This window comes from Trematomus bernacchii, unplaced genomic scaffold, assembly GCF_902827165.1.
Source record: "Trematomus bernacchii unplaced genomic scaffold, fTreBer1.1, whole genome shotgun sequence".
Classification (NCBI taxonomy): domain Eukaryota; kingdom Metazoa; phylum Chordata; class Actinopteri; order Perciformes; family Nototheniidae; genus Trematomus; species Trematomus bernacchii.
Genome location: NW_022987582.1, coordinates 5,365,267 through 5,381,787, shown reverse-complemented (window position 1 = coordinate 5,381,787; position 16,521 = coordinate 5,365,267). Strand labels below are relative to the sequence as shown.

The 16,521-nt window shown below is 41.8% G+C and overlaps 1 protein-coding gene across 1 annotated transcript; it reads right to left on the bottom strand.

The window, feature by feature from the left end:
- Positions 1–2,689: 2,689 nt before the first annotated feature.
- On the bottom strand, positions 2,690–15,566 carry si:dkeyp-84f3.5 (uncharacterized protein LOC334144 homolog). The gene is made up of 2 exons (XM_034127980.1): positions 15,158–15,566; positions 2,690–5,235 (listed from the first exon to the last, which is right to left on the bottom strand). Exon 2 carries the CDS (start codon positions 5,071–5,073, stop codon positions 3,178–3,180), a length of 1,896 nt encoding a protein of 631 aa, XP_033983871.1. The 5' UTR covers positions 5,074–5,235; positions 15,158–15,566; the 3' UTR covers positions 2,690–3,177.
- Positions 15,567–16,521: the final 955 nt, after the last annotated feature.

Genomic DNA, 16,521 nt, shown 5'->3' with positions numbered 1-16,521 from the left:
CGCAGTCCGCACCAAAGCATAGGACGTGTAGTATTTACGCGTAAGTTCCTGTACTGGTTACTGGAGGAGAAGTTAGCAAGTTGTCGCTAACAAAATGAGCGGCAGGGGACAAACGTCAAGCTACGAAGAACACAGAAGCCTTCTGGATATCTGGGCAGAAGAGAACATTCCTCAACTTTGGAAAGTTGGGGGAGCTGCAGAAAAGTGGCAGCTACTCCGATATTAAAGACAAATGTATTTGGTATGACGACCTTGACTATATCTTGAACACAAGACCCATAGTGAGCCCCGTAGATGTGTTTTTGTCTCTATTATACGGCTCTGGTTGTGTGTAACATACAGTAACCTATAGGGTCAGGCTTTCATTTATTCTGAAAGCATTCATTAATTGACAGAGATAAACAACTATAAACATAAGATAGCCTCTATTTGCTTTTGTGACTGCTTACCTCACTGGTCCCCTGTTTACAGCAAAAAGGCTGTGGTATAATCCCATCAGAGCCACCTGTCGTTGTTGAAACATCCTCCTTACTGCAGAACGTCTTTCATTACACACATGTGTTATAATGTTTTTTAACGCACGTTGTCCGATTATATAATCATTCATATGCAGCGTCCGCTAGAGTCTGTTTATATATATTCACCAAAGAAGCGGACTATCGACCAGTGTTGATGCCATCCAGTGGAATAGCTTTACAAAATGCTCAAAGGCAGCAGCACAGTTAATAGATTTAACCAAACTGTCATTCTTATGTTAACATATCTGAACATCGTGCTGTAAACTGCAGTGAGTCTAATGGGCTGCAGATATGAAAAGCTTGCCATGATGATTTTTTTTCTGGAGGTTTGTTAGAAAATTCCGTGATCCTTTTTTGTTTTTATACTTATTTCATTGAGTTTCAGATTCGGATGGAATTATGTTATTGTTGATTAGAAAGCCTGAAAATCGAATTCACATCTATTGTTATGAAAATGTATTATTGGAATGAATTGAGTCTCTGTGTTTAGTTTCCCGTTTTCTTTTTTTTAATGTATTTGCTCCTGGTTTCTTCCTTCCTGTGTTTTCCCTCCTATGTCAGATTATCTCATTGTGTTCACCTGCTGCCCCTGTGTTTCACCTCCCCTTCCCAGCTGTGTCTAATCTTGTGATTACCATTGTGTGTATTAAGTCTTGAGAGTTAATCGTAGTTTTTCCCTGGTATTGGCTCCTGTGGCCTGTACTACGAAGCAGGATTTGCAGTTAGCGAGGTAACTTCAGGGTTAACTCAGGGTTTTCGGTCCTACGACGCTGGTTCACTTCTTACCGGGGTAGATCTCCATAATAACTTATGCTGAACACCTAACCTGCTAAATGTATTATTGGAATAAATGTACTGTTAGGTGTGAATGCAACCGTCATATGTTATACATAATGTAGAAGAATTACTGAACTCCTGGCTTTGCAAAAGCTAATTACGCTGATTTCAAAGTGGGAAGGGCAAGGGATTAAAAGGGCAAGAAAGCTAAACAAAACCATACTGGCCGGCCACTAGAGGGAAAAAAGTTCTCTGGGAAGTAACAGTTGGTAACATAATAAAGAGGGATCAGAAAAACATGAATGTTTTCAGCAAACGGAGGTCAATGAGGCCACAGTGCTTGTTGCAATAGGGAAAGAGGTTGTAATGTAAAATACTCTTGCTTCACAGCGCCTTTTCTTAAAACAGTACTTTCTTTTTGTCCTAGGGCAGGAGTTGTCATTGTGCAAGGAAGAAAAGACATCTAGCAGACAAACATAACCTATAGTTGCAAGAATAATTTTGCTGGTGCAGCATCAGAATTGTTGGAGAATTGATACAGGATGTTTTCCTCTTATATATATATATATATGCAAATATACTCATTTAAATAACTGAATGGTCCAGGGGTAAGGACCACTATCACATGTGTTTTACTTACTGCAGACCTACCATAATGAAATGCATTTGACAACTTTGCCACAGTATAACCAGCTGATTTAATATATTTAAAATGTATAGAGCTGCTAATAACAAAAATGATCGCTATGCTTAATTAAAGACACAAAGCTAGGCTTCTGTTGCAACGTTAATACCACAGTGCAGTATAATGGTGACCAGGGCCAACGTGTGGCCCCACGCAAAGTTATGTGACGAGGCCCTCTGTGTCGCGAACTTCGACGGCGCGATGTAAGGCGGACTGCCCCCTAATTGGGGCGCATTTGCGATTCAGATGAGGCTCCCTCCGCAAGATGAGGCTCCCTCCGCGAGGTGAGGCTCCCTCCGCGAGGTGAGGACCCCTCCGCGAGGTGAGGCCCCACGCAGTCTGCGTGATCTTCGTGTTGGGGCGGGCCTGATGGTGACGAAAAAATTGTTTCTTGACCAGAAAATGCTGTATTGCTCCACATAAGGTTGATTTCAGACAGGCAAGCACTTGAAAGTCTGAAAGTAGAAAAGGCTCTTCGAAATCCACAAAGCATGTGTACTCAATTTCCCCTAGTTATTATGTTTAACCAGCTAACATGTCATGTAATACACTTCATGAAAAAATAAATAAATCTGTGCAATTGCAATTAATTTGCTGTTCTACAATGTCAACGCAATAGGACACCTATATTACACGTAAAAGGACTACACATATAGTCAATGGGGCTTCCAACCCCCAGATAGCAGCAAAAAGGGAGTCAAAGCAAAACTGTACTTGAAGTAATTTCTCTGTACAACTTTAATGGCACCAGTAAAAATCCACCGGGTAGCAATGCTACCTTTTCAAAAAGGAAGACATATTCATATCACATATTTAAGACAATCTCAAGAAATAATAAAAATAATTCAGCAATATGATTGACAAGTACAGCATCATTTGCCACTAAAAATACAATGTAGCAATGTACTTGTCCTTGCTAGGGGGCAATTGGTGGGACTGCACTAGTTTTTTTAGTTTTTTTATTCACATTAATTTGGTATGCTTCCCACCCGAGCCTTGATTTCTGGTTCCCATTGGTTTTTGATATTTCATTATTAACAGATGTTTCTTTTCATGCCAAAGAAAAATGTATTAAAGTAGTTGGTCAAAAAATGTAACAAACTTTACATCATACAGTTATTGAAATACTTGTATTCAAAAGAGTAAAAAAGACTTGGTTGTTGGCAATTACAGTTACTATTGGGGTTGACACGATAATTACCCGTTTTCTGAGCCATGAGAAGTCTGGTGCTGAAGGAATGTGTCCAGGCATGAGAATGTCTCGGTGCACTCAGTACATTCGTAAAGGACCTCTGAGGAATTTCCTTTGTCATTTTGAGTATGGTCCATATAGTCATCCTCTATGTCATCTGCATTCCCCTTTTCTAAAACAGCGTCCCTTCTGTTGTAAGATGTTTGTTCAACATCATTTGCATCTCCGGAGCTTGGGTGATTCTCAAGCTGAAGCTCAAGGGACAAAGTGTTCCTGAATTGAGCTGGATGCCTCTGGGACTTACTAGGTTCCTTTTTGTGATAGCGCAAGTGCCGTTGGTACACACATAGCAGCCCAAATCTCTTTCCACATTCTTGGCACTTGTAGTTAACTCGGCCAGCTTTTCCTGATTGTTTGCTCTTTCTTTGCTGCTCTAGTGATGACATTTGTTCATTGTCAGAGGAGCTCTTGGTTTTCTCATCAGTAGAGTCTGTGTATATTTCACCATTGAAAGGACTGGTGTCTGGCCCATTTTTGGGATTTGTGTACAAGTGTTTCAAACCTGGTTTCTTTTCCGATTCTGCTTTGTGATACATGGCTAGATGCCTTCTTAAATCACAGCGCTGTGGGAAATGTCTACCACAAAATGCACATGTGTGCATGGTACCCTTATGGTATCTCATGTGCCGAGATAAACTGCTAGAATGGTTAAAAACACGTTGACACTGCTTGCAAGGATGCAGCTTGCCATTTGGATTACTCGTCCTTCTACGTCGGCCTTTAGGCGGCATTCTTCGCCGAATCGTTTTCTTTGATTCTTGATTCAGCTTATCTATTTCCTCCTGAGTTTGATGTGTGCGATGATGCTCCTTTAGGGATGTTAACCTTTGGAAACGATCACCACACAAACCGCATCTGTATGGTGTTGGAGAGAAATCAGCAACAATCTTATTGCTGGTATCCCTAAAGATTTTACTATCTCCAATATTTACACCAATAGATGTCCCATTACTGTAGACATTTTTAGGTGGTGTGTCTTCTATGTTCTTAGACTTCACTTCAATTTTGGACGCTAATGGTTCTTCAGGCTCTTTTCCTTTGCAATGATGCAGTGAATGGGTCTGAAAATCTGACATCCAGAAAAAATTCAACTTGCACTTCCTGCAAGGATATGATTTCTCCAGATTATTCTCCTGCCTTATCACACATCCATCCAAAGCTGTAGCCTTGGGGAGGTGATTTTCTTTGTGATGAGCATTTAGTGCATCTATTTGAAGGAATCGCTTACCACAATGACTACAGCAATGGAATCTTTCTTTGACATGGTCTTGGAGGTGTTTCTTAAGGTCCTGTCTACCTTCAAAGATCTTACAACACAGAGTACACTTATAACCTCGCTCTGTGTTTCGATACTGCTGGTGACGATGCAAACTCTGCAGGCTGTTAAATGATCTGCTACATATTTCACAACGGTAATGCCCCTGGCGGGACTTGTCTAGGTTCAAGTCAGATGGCCTTGGCCCGAACACATCTCTATTATAAGGAGTATGCTGTGGCTTCAGAGTTGGAGACATGCGTTTGATGGCGGATGGGAAATGAGATGGCAGGACTCCAGAAGATACTGGTTTTACAGAAGATTGTGACTCCAAGCCGTTCACAACTGTCAGTGTACCATTTTCTTGCAGCACATATTCCCGAGGGACTTCAAATCCATTTGATGAGCCATCAAAGGAAAATGACTCTAGAGGTCCATGAATGGTCATGTGGCTCAATAGATAAGAGTACTGACTGAACCCATCACCGCACTCTGTGCAGATAAAGGTACAGGATTCTCCGATCAATTTTGATGAAGTAGCAGCATTCACTGATTTCTGCTTTTCCATGATGATCCGTGATGGCATCCCTTTTCAATGAGCAAGTATGAGTAAAACTTTATCCAGACATTCAAATATTGCTTTTCATGTGCGAATCAGTGTGTCCACTCTCTCAACAGGCTGGTTTTGAAGAAGATGTCCTTGCGAGCTGAACGTTCATCCCTCTGGTTTTCCATGATGTATCAGCACCTAAGGGGGATAAGAAAAAAATAAAAATCAACAAACTACTGGAGCCCAATTTGTGTGAACATTTCAAAAATATTCCATATGACTATGCAATGTAACTTTTTTTTTTTTTTTTTTAAATAACCCAAGCCCGGTTGGATAACGTGATGACTAAATTCTTGATACCAATACATTTTTACTGAATACAGCTTGAATTCACTATACTGCAACTCTATGGAACCTTTTTTTAAAAAGCTGGTAACAGTTAACGTTAACTAGCTGTATAACAACCCTGTTTGTGTAATGTGTGTACCCAGAAATGTGTGTAACACCAGAGTGAAAAAAGTTAATTTCCTCGTTGGGGATTAATAAAGTATGTCTTATTCTTCTTCTAGCTGTCCTCCTGCCTATTTCTATACGGAGTTGTTGTTCACAATGTAGCAATATCTTTATGTGGTGTTGGTTTACTGCGTCCCAAACTCAGGTTTCCATCATATCTGGGATGACGTCTCAAACCCTGACAGTACTACTGGGCAGTAGGTGGTAATATAGAACCTACACCATCATGTTTTTAGAATACTTTAATCGCATTGTTTCCTATGTATTGGCTCTTTTGACATCCCTAATGCTACTGGTTAAAGCTGTCTTTCTGAGTTCTGAAAGGGTTTTTAGCCTGACTGTTTACTGTGGCCACCAGATGAAACTGTTTGACAAAGTAAGACATGCTATGGATGATGCATTTAGGCACTAGTAACATACAATGGGTAAATAATTACATTACTTTTTTCATTGTGATGTTTGGGAGTTATCTTAAAGTTAGTGTTTGTTCTATTTAGCAGATAAGCTAATGAGCATGGGCCTCTCATCTATGACTCGATTCATACTTTCTCCGGCACTGTCTTTTAATGAACATGTTGAGGAACCAGGACATGATGGTTTCAAAGGAAACATTGCTGCGGAGCTTTTCAAATGCATTTGCATTTGAGCAACAAAATACAGGTGCCATCTAGTTCCATTATATTCAAGAAGGCAGACATCCATCTTTTCATCAATGCAAGATGGCGCCGTGCTAGGTGGCAGCCTGTTGCAAGCAGCTCCAAGTATGTTTATGCTTATAATTTGGAACGTGAGGTCCTTTGGCAATAAGATGGACGAGCTCCGCGTCCAGACCTAGTGGGAGTCTTGTGAGTGCAATATCATGTGTTATACAGAGACGTGGCTGCACTCACACATCCCGGACAACAACACAGCTCTCCCAGCTTCACAAATGTTAAATGCCCCACCAGAGACAATAAAACTCTGGACTTTTTATATGGAAATTCTAAGGATGCATACTATGCCACAGCCCTCCCCCTTGGCAGATCGGATCACAACCTTGTCTTACTGGCACCAAAATATGTCCCTCTTGTTCAGCTGCAGCCTGTATCAACAAGAACTGTGAGAACGTGGACTCACGGGGCAAATGAGGCTCTACAGGACTGCTTTGAGACCAGGGACTGGGATGTGCTTGTTTGCCACATGGAGAGGACATCAACAACATGACTAACTGCATCACTGACTACATAGTCAAACCACTTTGCCGGCTAAAACTGTACACTGCTTCCCAAATAATAAACCCTAGATTACTAGCGTCCTGAAATCACTTTCAAATAAGAAAAAGGAAGCCTTCAAGTCCAGGGACAAGGAAGTGATGAGAAGCATGACCTAAGGTACAAGCTGAGTGAGAGCAAGGAATCCTACAGGAGGAAGCTGGAGGCCAAGCTACAGGAGAACAATAGCAAAGATGTGTGGACTCGAATGAATGCCATCAAGGAGGGATGACAGACGGAGGGTGCCCTCAACTATCCCCTCCACTTCACCACCACCACACAGCCTGGCTTCGACATCCCCCCACAGCTTTCAATGCCTTTGACCCCCCCTCACTGTCCCCCTTGTTGAGCATTCTGCCTCTCCTCCACTGACGCATCAAGCCCCCTCCCCCGCTTCGCTGTTGCCCCTTCCCCACCAAAGCAGTTCCAGGGCCAGTTCGGAGCTAGTGCCAGATTAAGAACCGGTTCTTCCCGTTTCCACTGCAACGCGGCCGGCTCTTGGCCCAGAACACCAGTTCTTATCCGGCCAAACTCGACTGCCCGTCAAGAACCGATTCGGAACCAGAAAAGCGCAAGCACAGAGCCTAATCGGGAACTGGTTTGGTGGGAAAGGGGTATGCGAGTACAGGCCAGGGGCCTCATTTATAAACTGTGCATACACTCAAAAGATGGTGTACGCCAGTTTCTACGCAATGTTTGCGATTTATAAAAAACAATATTATCCTCCACGCAAAACTCTGACCCATGCGCACGCACTAAGCACAAAAACGGGAGAGACGAGAAACTGCGACACCGTTGGCAGAAGGAAGAATGGAGAGAAATATGTGGAAATAATACCATAAATATAATGTTATCTCTCATTTGTCATATATGAAGAATTCATTTTCACAAATTGATTAAAGCCAATCCTAAAATGATTTAACAAACGCCTGTTTGAGACTCCTCAGTGCACACAAAAACATAACTTGGAGAAATAAATAAATACGGAAATGTTATTGATCACCCCTGGATTATGTTCTCTTGTTAAGAAATGTATTCTCATAAATGATGCGGTAAACAGAAGGACATTATTACTTTAAACTGACGCCGTTTTGCATTTCTATAGGTTGTATAGATACGAGCATGGTTTTATATACTATCATGTTTAATCATGTTTTATGCCGTTCGCCAATAGCCTACTTGATAAGTCGCTCGTAAAACACAGGAGGTATGGAAACTAAGAACACCATATGTGGTAAATTGTACAGCTAATATAACACAACACATTAGTTGTATTTTCTTTAACTGGTGGATATATAGTTGCTGATCGACAGCTGGAACACAAACCACCAAATACAAACAAATAATTCAGATCCAGTCTTCATTAGGGATGTCCCGATCACCTTTTTTTGCTCCCGATCTGATTCCGATCATTTGATTTTGACAATCTGCCGATACCGATTTTTCCCGATCCGATCTTTATGCAATGCATTAAGAGAAAAAAAAGGAGAAAAGCATTCAAGTTGTCCCTTAAACCCCACGTTCTCCACCACAGATAACGGCTGGTCATCCAACGCGATGAATTCAGCTATCTTGGCTGTTATTTTTTTGGCCTTTTCACTGTTCTGGGGCAGTTTCTCTTTCCTTTTAAAAGTCTCTGAAAGTGTTGGTTGTTTCAGTGCCGTTACCTGAGTGGCCGCTAGGGATGGGTATCGTTAAGGTTTTAACGGTACTACTACTTTTATCGATACCGCTTATCGGTCCGGTCTTTTAACGGTACTCTTATCGGTTCTTTTGGAGAGAAAAATGAGGTAAACTAACTATATGTTGTATGTCAGGGACGACGGATGGAAATTAGCTCAAAGCTAAAATCCGGCATATTTACACTTGAAGCTAGGGTGACCAGATGTCCCGCTTTGCGCGGGACTGCACAGCATTTTCACGACTTTTGGTGTGTCCCGCAAATTGAGACGATGTCCCGCATATTTCATTTTGATTGGACAAAACGCTTTTCTGCCATTATGATTATGTTTTAAACGGCATTATGTAAGTTGCGCTGACAGGCGACAGAGGTCCACAGTGTACCCCCCCCCCCGTTGACAGTTCATGCGTCAACATTACATTTACATGTCCCACATTGTCCCACACAAATATACTCTCTGTCCCACTTGTGGCTTTCTGTCACCTGGTCACCCTACTTGAAGCATTATTTGTCTAAAGTGTTCATTAATGTGCATTGTCCCTATTCAAATAAACGATTAAATGAAAATTAACAAATTGTGAACAAAACTAACATTGCTTTTTATTTAAATGAAATGCATAATATTTCACATCAACAGAAACAACAACGTTTTAACAAATCATATTAAATAATCTGATGACAGAACTGTGAACAGAATGGCTGAAACTTTAACAAACTAAATAACTCGGTTCCCTCTAATCATTAACCCATGTTTGAATCATTGAGTTAGCTCCGTGTGTTGCTGCTAGCATACATAACACCTGACGTGGAAACGTTACTCGTGGATGGGGCTACAGAGCTACTAGAGAGACAGTCGAACCCGGTGCATTTCTCCGTCTGAATATGGTGCACTTTTGCAAGATGTTTAGACAAATTGCTCGTGTTACCGCCCTGACATGCTAAACTCTTATTGCACTTTAGGCAACGAGCGAGACGGGTAAAGTTTAACCACACCTCGGAGCGCGTTCTCTCCGCCATCTCCTCCGTGTGTGTGTGTTGTTGCATGTAGCAGCTGCGTGTGTGTAAACTGCCCCGCCCCCTCGCACACAGACGGGGGAGAGAGATCTCTCGTCTGGATTGGAGAGATCGAAAATACTAAAAATGACGCATTTTGCAGTCTTTTTGCGTGTTAGAAACGGAGTTGGCGACACTAAAACTGCAATATAATGTTTGTGTAGCAATAATACACATGACATATTTTTTAGATGTCTCCAGTACCGATAAAAAGACCGATAACGTCGGAGCTTAACGGTACCACGGTCTTTAATAATTCAGCCCCGGGGCCCGTTTAATACCGGGGCTCGGTACCCATCCCTAGTGGCCGCTGTGTACTCGTTGTGTTGTTGTTGGTGTTGGTTTCTCAGGTGGCGTATTAGATTGGTCGTGTTGAACGTAGCTCTGTTCTTTCCACCACGCGGAACCTCCGCCTTGCAAACATTGCATCTGGCTGTTACACTGCCTTCGCTTTCAATTTTATAATACTTCCAAACTCCTGACATTTTCTCTGTCCCTACTCCCGAGTCACCAGCTGAACGTAGCCTCTCGTTAGCTTACTGCTACTATTAGACACTGCGCCCTGCCCACTCTGTTGCCAGATTTGAGAGAAATAAGCAACCAGGTCTATGAAAACAAGCCCAAAAGAAGCAACACATACATGATGTTGTGTAATTTTAAACCAAAACTAAGGCCTCAGGATGACTTTAAGACGTGAACATGGTCATTTTTGTTTTGTAACATTAGAGAGGAGTAACGAGAGCTGGTTGATTAATTTTTGGAGTGGACTGGAAGAAATGATCTGCTTCTGAATGTGGCAAGGGCACCACGGCAGGGCCCAGGAGGTGAACGGGGACCTCTCCAGTAGCAGTCTACACTCCATATTTAGGTATGGTCGGGGACTTGAACCAGCGACCCTACGGCTCACAGTCCAAACCCCTACTGACTGAGCCACTGCCGGACATCTTGACAAATCTTGTCCCAGTCTGTTGTTGCCAGTGCACTCTTCTTTGCTGTGGTCTGCTGGGCATGCAGCATCAGAGTCGGTGACACCAGCAGACTCAATAAACTCGTTAAGAAAGCTGGCTCAGTCATCTGCGTCAAACAGGACACTTTTGTTGTTGTTGTGGTGGAGAGGAAGACTCTGAACAAACTGTTGTCAATCATGGATAACCCCTACCAGCCTCTCCAACAACAACTGGACAGAGAGCGGAGCTCCTTCTCCAACAGACTGCTCCAGCTCCGCTGTCACGAGGACAGAGGAAAACATTCCTGCCAACAGCAATAACACTTTATAACAACTCATCTACGGCTGTCCTAGAACTCACTGCTCCATAGTTTCTCTTTTGTTAACTGGACTTATAACATCTCACTGTACATTTTACTAGGGCTGCCCTCGACTAAAGATTTTTCTAATCGACCAATAGTCGTCAATTGCATGTATATGATGTTATGATTATTAATATTATTTCTTGTCCCAAAATGGTTTCAGTTTTAAGGCTTACAGTGTCAATTTCATTGTTTCCATGCAAATGGTCTTGTATCATGATATACTCCATAATATAGATATCCTTTCCATACTAAAAGTTTGAGAAAATCTTGCAGCCATTTATTTAACTTGAAGCAGTTGGGCTTTCTGACTTTCCAACTGGCTAACAAAGATTTCCAATCTGAGCTTCTGAACATACTTTGCATTGCTTTAAGATTCTTAATGCAGAGGATCTTTATTATCATTTCAAAATGTTGTAATTGATATCTGCCCCCCAAAAAGAGAAAAACACTATGCTGGAACACCCATAGTGAGCAGGTTTAATGGCTTACTATGCTCAAGACTAATTAAGACCTGTCAACAACAACCACATGTGGAAATTGGCAGGAGGAATGCTCACTTTGAAATATAAAACTGGATGGCTGTGGTTCTGTGGGTAAGTGCACTGATCTTCGGAGCAGGGGAGACTGGTTCAATCCCCACTGCAGTCAGCATGTTAAGGGTGTAAAAATTCAGAGATACCCATTTCCAAAATATCAGTACACAACAAACATACACACATAGATTTAAACAACCACAGAACCAAATACAATTCTGAATGAAATTTGCGGCAGACAATACAGCTATGAAAGCTGGGCCTGTTACAAGTATTTAATTCTACTTTTGGGCCTCCCCCACTGAAAATGTTAATGGTTTACCATAGAACAAAATGTCTTTGTTGTATGTTATATTTTCAATACCTTCGCAGCTTTGTCTTTTATTTTAAAAGGTCCCATGTCATGCTTTTCCGGTTATTACCCATCCCCTTGTGTGTTATGAGGGTTTTTATGCATGTAATCGGTCTGCAGAGTCAAACACCCTCAAAGTACACCCTGTAGGGAGTAAAACTCTAACACAGAAAAGACCTCCCCAAAACGCCTCGTTGGAGATTTCTCATGTTCTTCCTGGGCATCATAACGTCTGGATACCCAGTAGCCACGCCCAGACGTGATACGGTCATGCGGTAACCGGAACCAAATGGACCAATCCGTGGAGCCGTTACGTTAAGCCCCTGCTGATTGGTCCAAATTGACCAATCCACGGACTTCCTCACACACACACTCGGTGCAGGCAGCTCTGCTGATTTCTCCTCCCTGGCTGCAGGCTGATAACAGACAGTTGGGATCACGGCGAAATTCTCTCTGCAGAACCATCTCACAGCGTTTATCAACCTTTTTCTTACTCAATATCAAGCCACACTTATTGTTTTTACTTCGGCTGTGAGTTTGTGTGTGCTCAGGTCAGGATGAGTTTGGCTGTGTTTGGCTGTGTATCGCTAAACAAGGAAACCACACCCCCACGGAGCTCAGCACGATTCACAGCGTCCCGACCTATCAGAGCACACTGTGCTCACAGGGAGGGTGGGGGCTGGAGCTATTGGAGCTCCAACGAGCCGTTAAAGGCAGAGGCTGAAGTCGAATAGTCCATTTAGCTTAGGAACCTTCCTAACAGAGTGAAATGACCCGGAAGTCCCTCAGTTGCAGCCATGATAAGTGCCGTTCGAATTCTCTAGATGATAGGAAAGGAGGTTTCAAACTTCCTTTATAACCTCCTTTAGCTTAGGAACCACTGGACCTCCCTTGACGAAAGGAGAGGAGAAAATGCTGCCCCACAATGCCTTGCAGCCGCAGCATTTGCCGTCACACAACAGTCGACCGTTCACAGAAACAACAGATTATGACCGAGAAATGATATCATGAAAGTTACGGCGCTTATTAAAGGGGACCTATCATGCAAAATGCACTTTTGTATGTCTTTTATACGTGAATATGTGTCCCCGGTGTTCCAGGGAACTCACCAAGTGTCAGAAAACACAACCCTCTCTATTTTCCTCCATACCCAAATCTCTAAAAAAGGGGCTGCAACGGATCTGATAAAAACTGATCCAGATTTGAACACTCGACGCTCGAAAGCGCTGGAGACGCTGTAGTACATATGCCAGGCCTGTAAGTGGCGCTGTAGTCTGCCACAAAAGCAGTGAAGAAGACTTCCCACGCATGGTTGCTATGGTTACCCTTCTGTTTATTCTCCGCTGTGGCTTTTTTTCCTCCCTCCCCGAGGCAAGCGTTTGCTGCCGCTGCTGTAATTCAATGCAATCCCTCCCAGTCGAGGCAAGCACTGTAATTATCTCCGGTTAGTCCACCAGCAGATGACAAACACCCGCCTCTTCCAAGGAACGAGAGGACCATGCGGCAGAGTTTCAGTTAGGTTTTCTTTCGCCGGTCAAGATGTCCGTTAAAGTTTAAATCTTCCGGACAAAATTAGAAAAGTGCCGGTCAAAGGTCTTCTTTGTTATTTATTGAGCTTTAAAACAAATGAATAACGACTCTATAGGCCTATAATAATATAATAAAACACGGAGGACGGAGATCTATTTTTCTCCCCCTCTTCTGACTTGATCAGAGCACGGCTCCCCTCTCCTGCAGGGGGGCGTGGTCAGCTGCAGCTCACAGAATCAGACCCGTGCAAAAACAGTGCTGGAGAACAGCAAATAGAGCAAAATGAGGCATGGCTAAAATGCATGATCTGTTTGGTATTTTGAAAACAGAAACGTATAAATATACCTTATATAGGTATGGCCCTACAATATATCATTTAAATATAGCATGATAGGTGTCCTTTAAGCTTTTTAAACGTATGTGGTAACTTGCCAAAGTGCTTTGTTTTGAACGATCATAGTATTATAATCAAAAAGAGAAATATGAACATTATTTTTTACTGAAATGATCAAATAAAGTCAACATTTCACAGTCTTTACTGAGCTGTGTGGGGTTTGTTCAACTTTTAAAAGATGTTTGAATGGTGATATACACAGTGATAGATGTTAAGGAATAACGTTTATAATAAATACATTTGTATTGATTTTAAGATCTTTTCATAAAATAATACGTATTGGGATCATTTGTATTAATGTGGACCGGAGGGAGAGGGTGACGAGCATAAGTTTCACTTTCCTTTTTTATTTCAATTCCAACTTTGGTCATGAAGAATATGTTTCTCTGTTGTCCACGTTCATAAAGCATAAAACAACAGCATCAGAGCACGGTGCAGAGTCTCTAGATGAGTTTACAGTAGTCCCTCATTCTTATTATACATCCATGTTGTAGTCTGCTGAAACTGTAGTTTCCATAGTTTTCCCACAGCAGCAGACGCACATTTATGACGTTCGCTGGCGCATCATAAACACGTCGGATAGTGAAAGTGCAGTCGGATTCTCTAAAGTATCGCAGTCTCTTCTCCTAAATCCTTTTGAATTCTCCTATCCACTATCCCTTAACCCCGTGACGTTTCACTCAGAGGTCAAGGAATAGACGATAGGGTTAGACGTTAGGAGCTGATTTTTGGATTATCCGAACGCAACTAGAGAGTGAAATTCAGTGAATACACGTAGTTTACAGAGATGCTGTATGAGAAACCAATGTGAGTTTGGAAAATTGCACAATATAAATCTATTCTAGTAGACCTCAACAATGGAATTATGATCAGTGGAAATGGCCATGACATGGGACCTTTAATATTCACAATACTATAAACACTATTGTTATTTACTAGAATCTCGACCAAAGAAATGTCTCAGCAAACTGAAATAGCAAATGGATATTTTCAAAAGACCAAATCTGTACGTAGTATTATAAAGTATGTAAAATAATTGTATAGGGAAGAGGCCATTTAACATGAGCTGTGTTGAGCAAACAGAGCTCTGGCAGGATTTCCCAGACGTTATACATGACCATTACGTAGCAAGACTTTTGTGTATGTGCAGGGTTTCATGAGTATCGTATGCAGCCAGGGGGCGACTGAACATTTCCCAAACAACAATTGTAGATAGGAAGCTGGTTAACGTGAGCCTGCTTAGAAAGCTTGTGTTTAATTGAAAATAATACGAGTAAATCAATGTCGAGGGCTCATTGGGAGTGATAAAGCTACAGACAGGCATAAATAAAAATCAGCCGCAAACGGCTTCAACTGAACGTGAAGCTAATATTGTGGTCAGACGATAGCTAACGCTATCTGCACCTAGCTAAGGCTAGTTAGCAAGGGGGAGAAAACACAGTGATTTATAAATCAATAGGCATTTAAGGGTCAGCCGTTTAGCCTGATGTAAACATAACTTACCACGCAATATGGTACACCTCAGCACAAAGTAAAATACATGTCCAGCAATCCGTTAGGAACGGATGAGTGTTTAGCGCAGCAGGCCAAGGCAGCCTCTCCTGGTCGGACTCTGAAGCATATTAAGAAGAACGTACAGACCGTGACGTCATGACGCACGCCGCATACGTTTATGAGATGGCCGTGTCTCAATTCAGGGGTTTCATCCTTCGAAGGGTGCATTCGTAGACCGCATACGTCACTTCCGCCGAAAGAAGGCTGTCCCAATTTAAAAAAAAGACGAGACTCCTCCGAATGCGGCCCACGAATGCAGCCTTCTTTCCCCCAATTTGAAGGATACATCTGATGTACACTCCGCGGCCTACCATATCCCAGGGTGCAATGCGCGCAGGGAAGAGTGAGTTTTTTTCAAATGAAATGGCTTCCGGTCTCCCCAGCAGAGTGGATTTAAAAGCAGCAGCAAGCGGAGGAATCACTAATAAATGTGAGTATTGGGTTTTTAACTTACTTTAAATTAACTAATGTCACACACGTCAAACCCAAGGGGCATTAAAACGTACATTTTCGTTAAATAATACGGATAAATATGTGACGCTAACTAGCTAGCTGGACGTACTGCACTGTTGTTTACACTTATTTTTAATTCAATTCAGAAGTTTACTAAAGTCATACATTTAGACCGGTATAGCCTACAGTACGGTGGGATTTATAAAAGGCTACCCTGACGTGTAGCTGCTGTTAGCTTTATTTATTTCTCTGACATGTTTTACTGTTTATTAAACTTTGGGACAACATTACAACCTTTGTGTTCAGCTCATGCTGCTTTGAGGTAGGTTTGATTGATTGATTGAAAAGTTTATTAACAGCTTGTATATTGGGTACAGTACAGTACAGCTCAAAACATACAATTGTTAAGGGGATGCAGACCAGAGAAAGACTTTCGTCTTGTTTACATCAGGGTCCCCCATTTCCAATTCATCATATCATTTAAGACATATAAGACATATTTGACATACAGATGGCTTAAGGTAGGGCTAAAAGAAAAGCCTATTTTAAATATTTCCACCAGATTTGATCATCTTTTATTTAGGTTAAAGTGTATTTAATGTATCCTAATCCCATAATAATAACACAATCACAAATAGACAGCAGCCTTTAGCTTGATGTTAGTTTGTGCCGTGCTGTCAAAGGGATGCACGTGTGACTGTCATTTCATCTCTTTAGTTTTTTTAAAACCAGAACAGTACATCATTTTGAATGATACTTTAGGGATTGTTTGTCTGAAATGCTTAGAGTAAAATTTTGCAATAATACTTCTGCAACCCTGTGTTTAATATGATTAATTCACTTTTTTGTTTTTCTCTGTA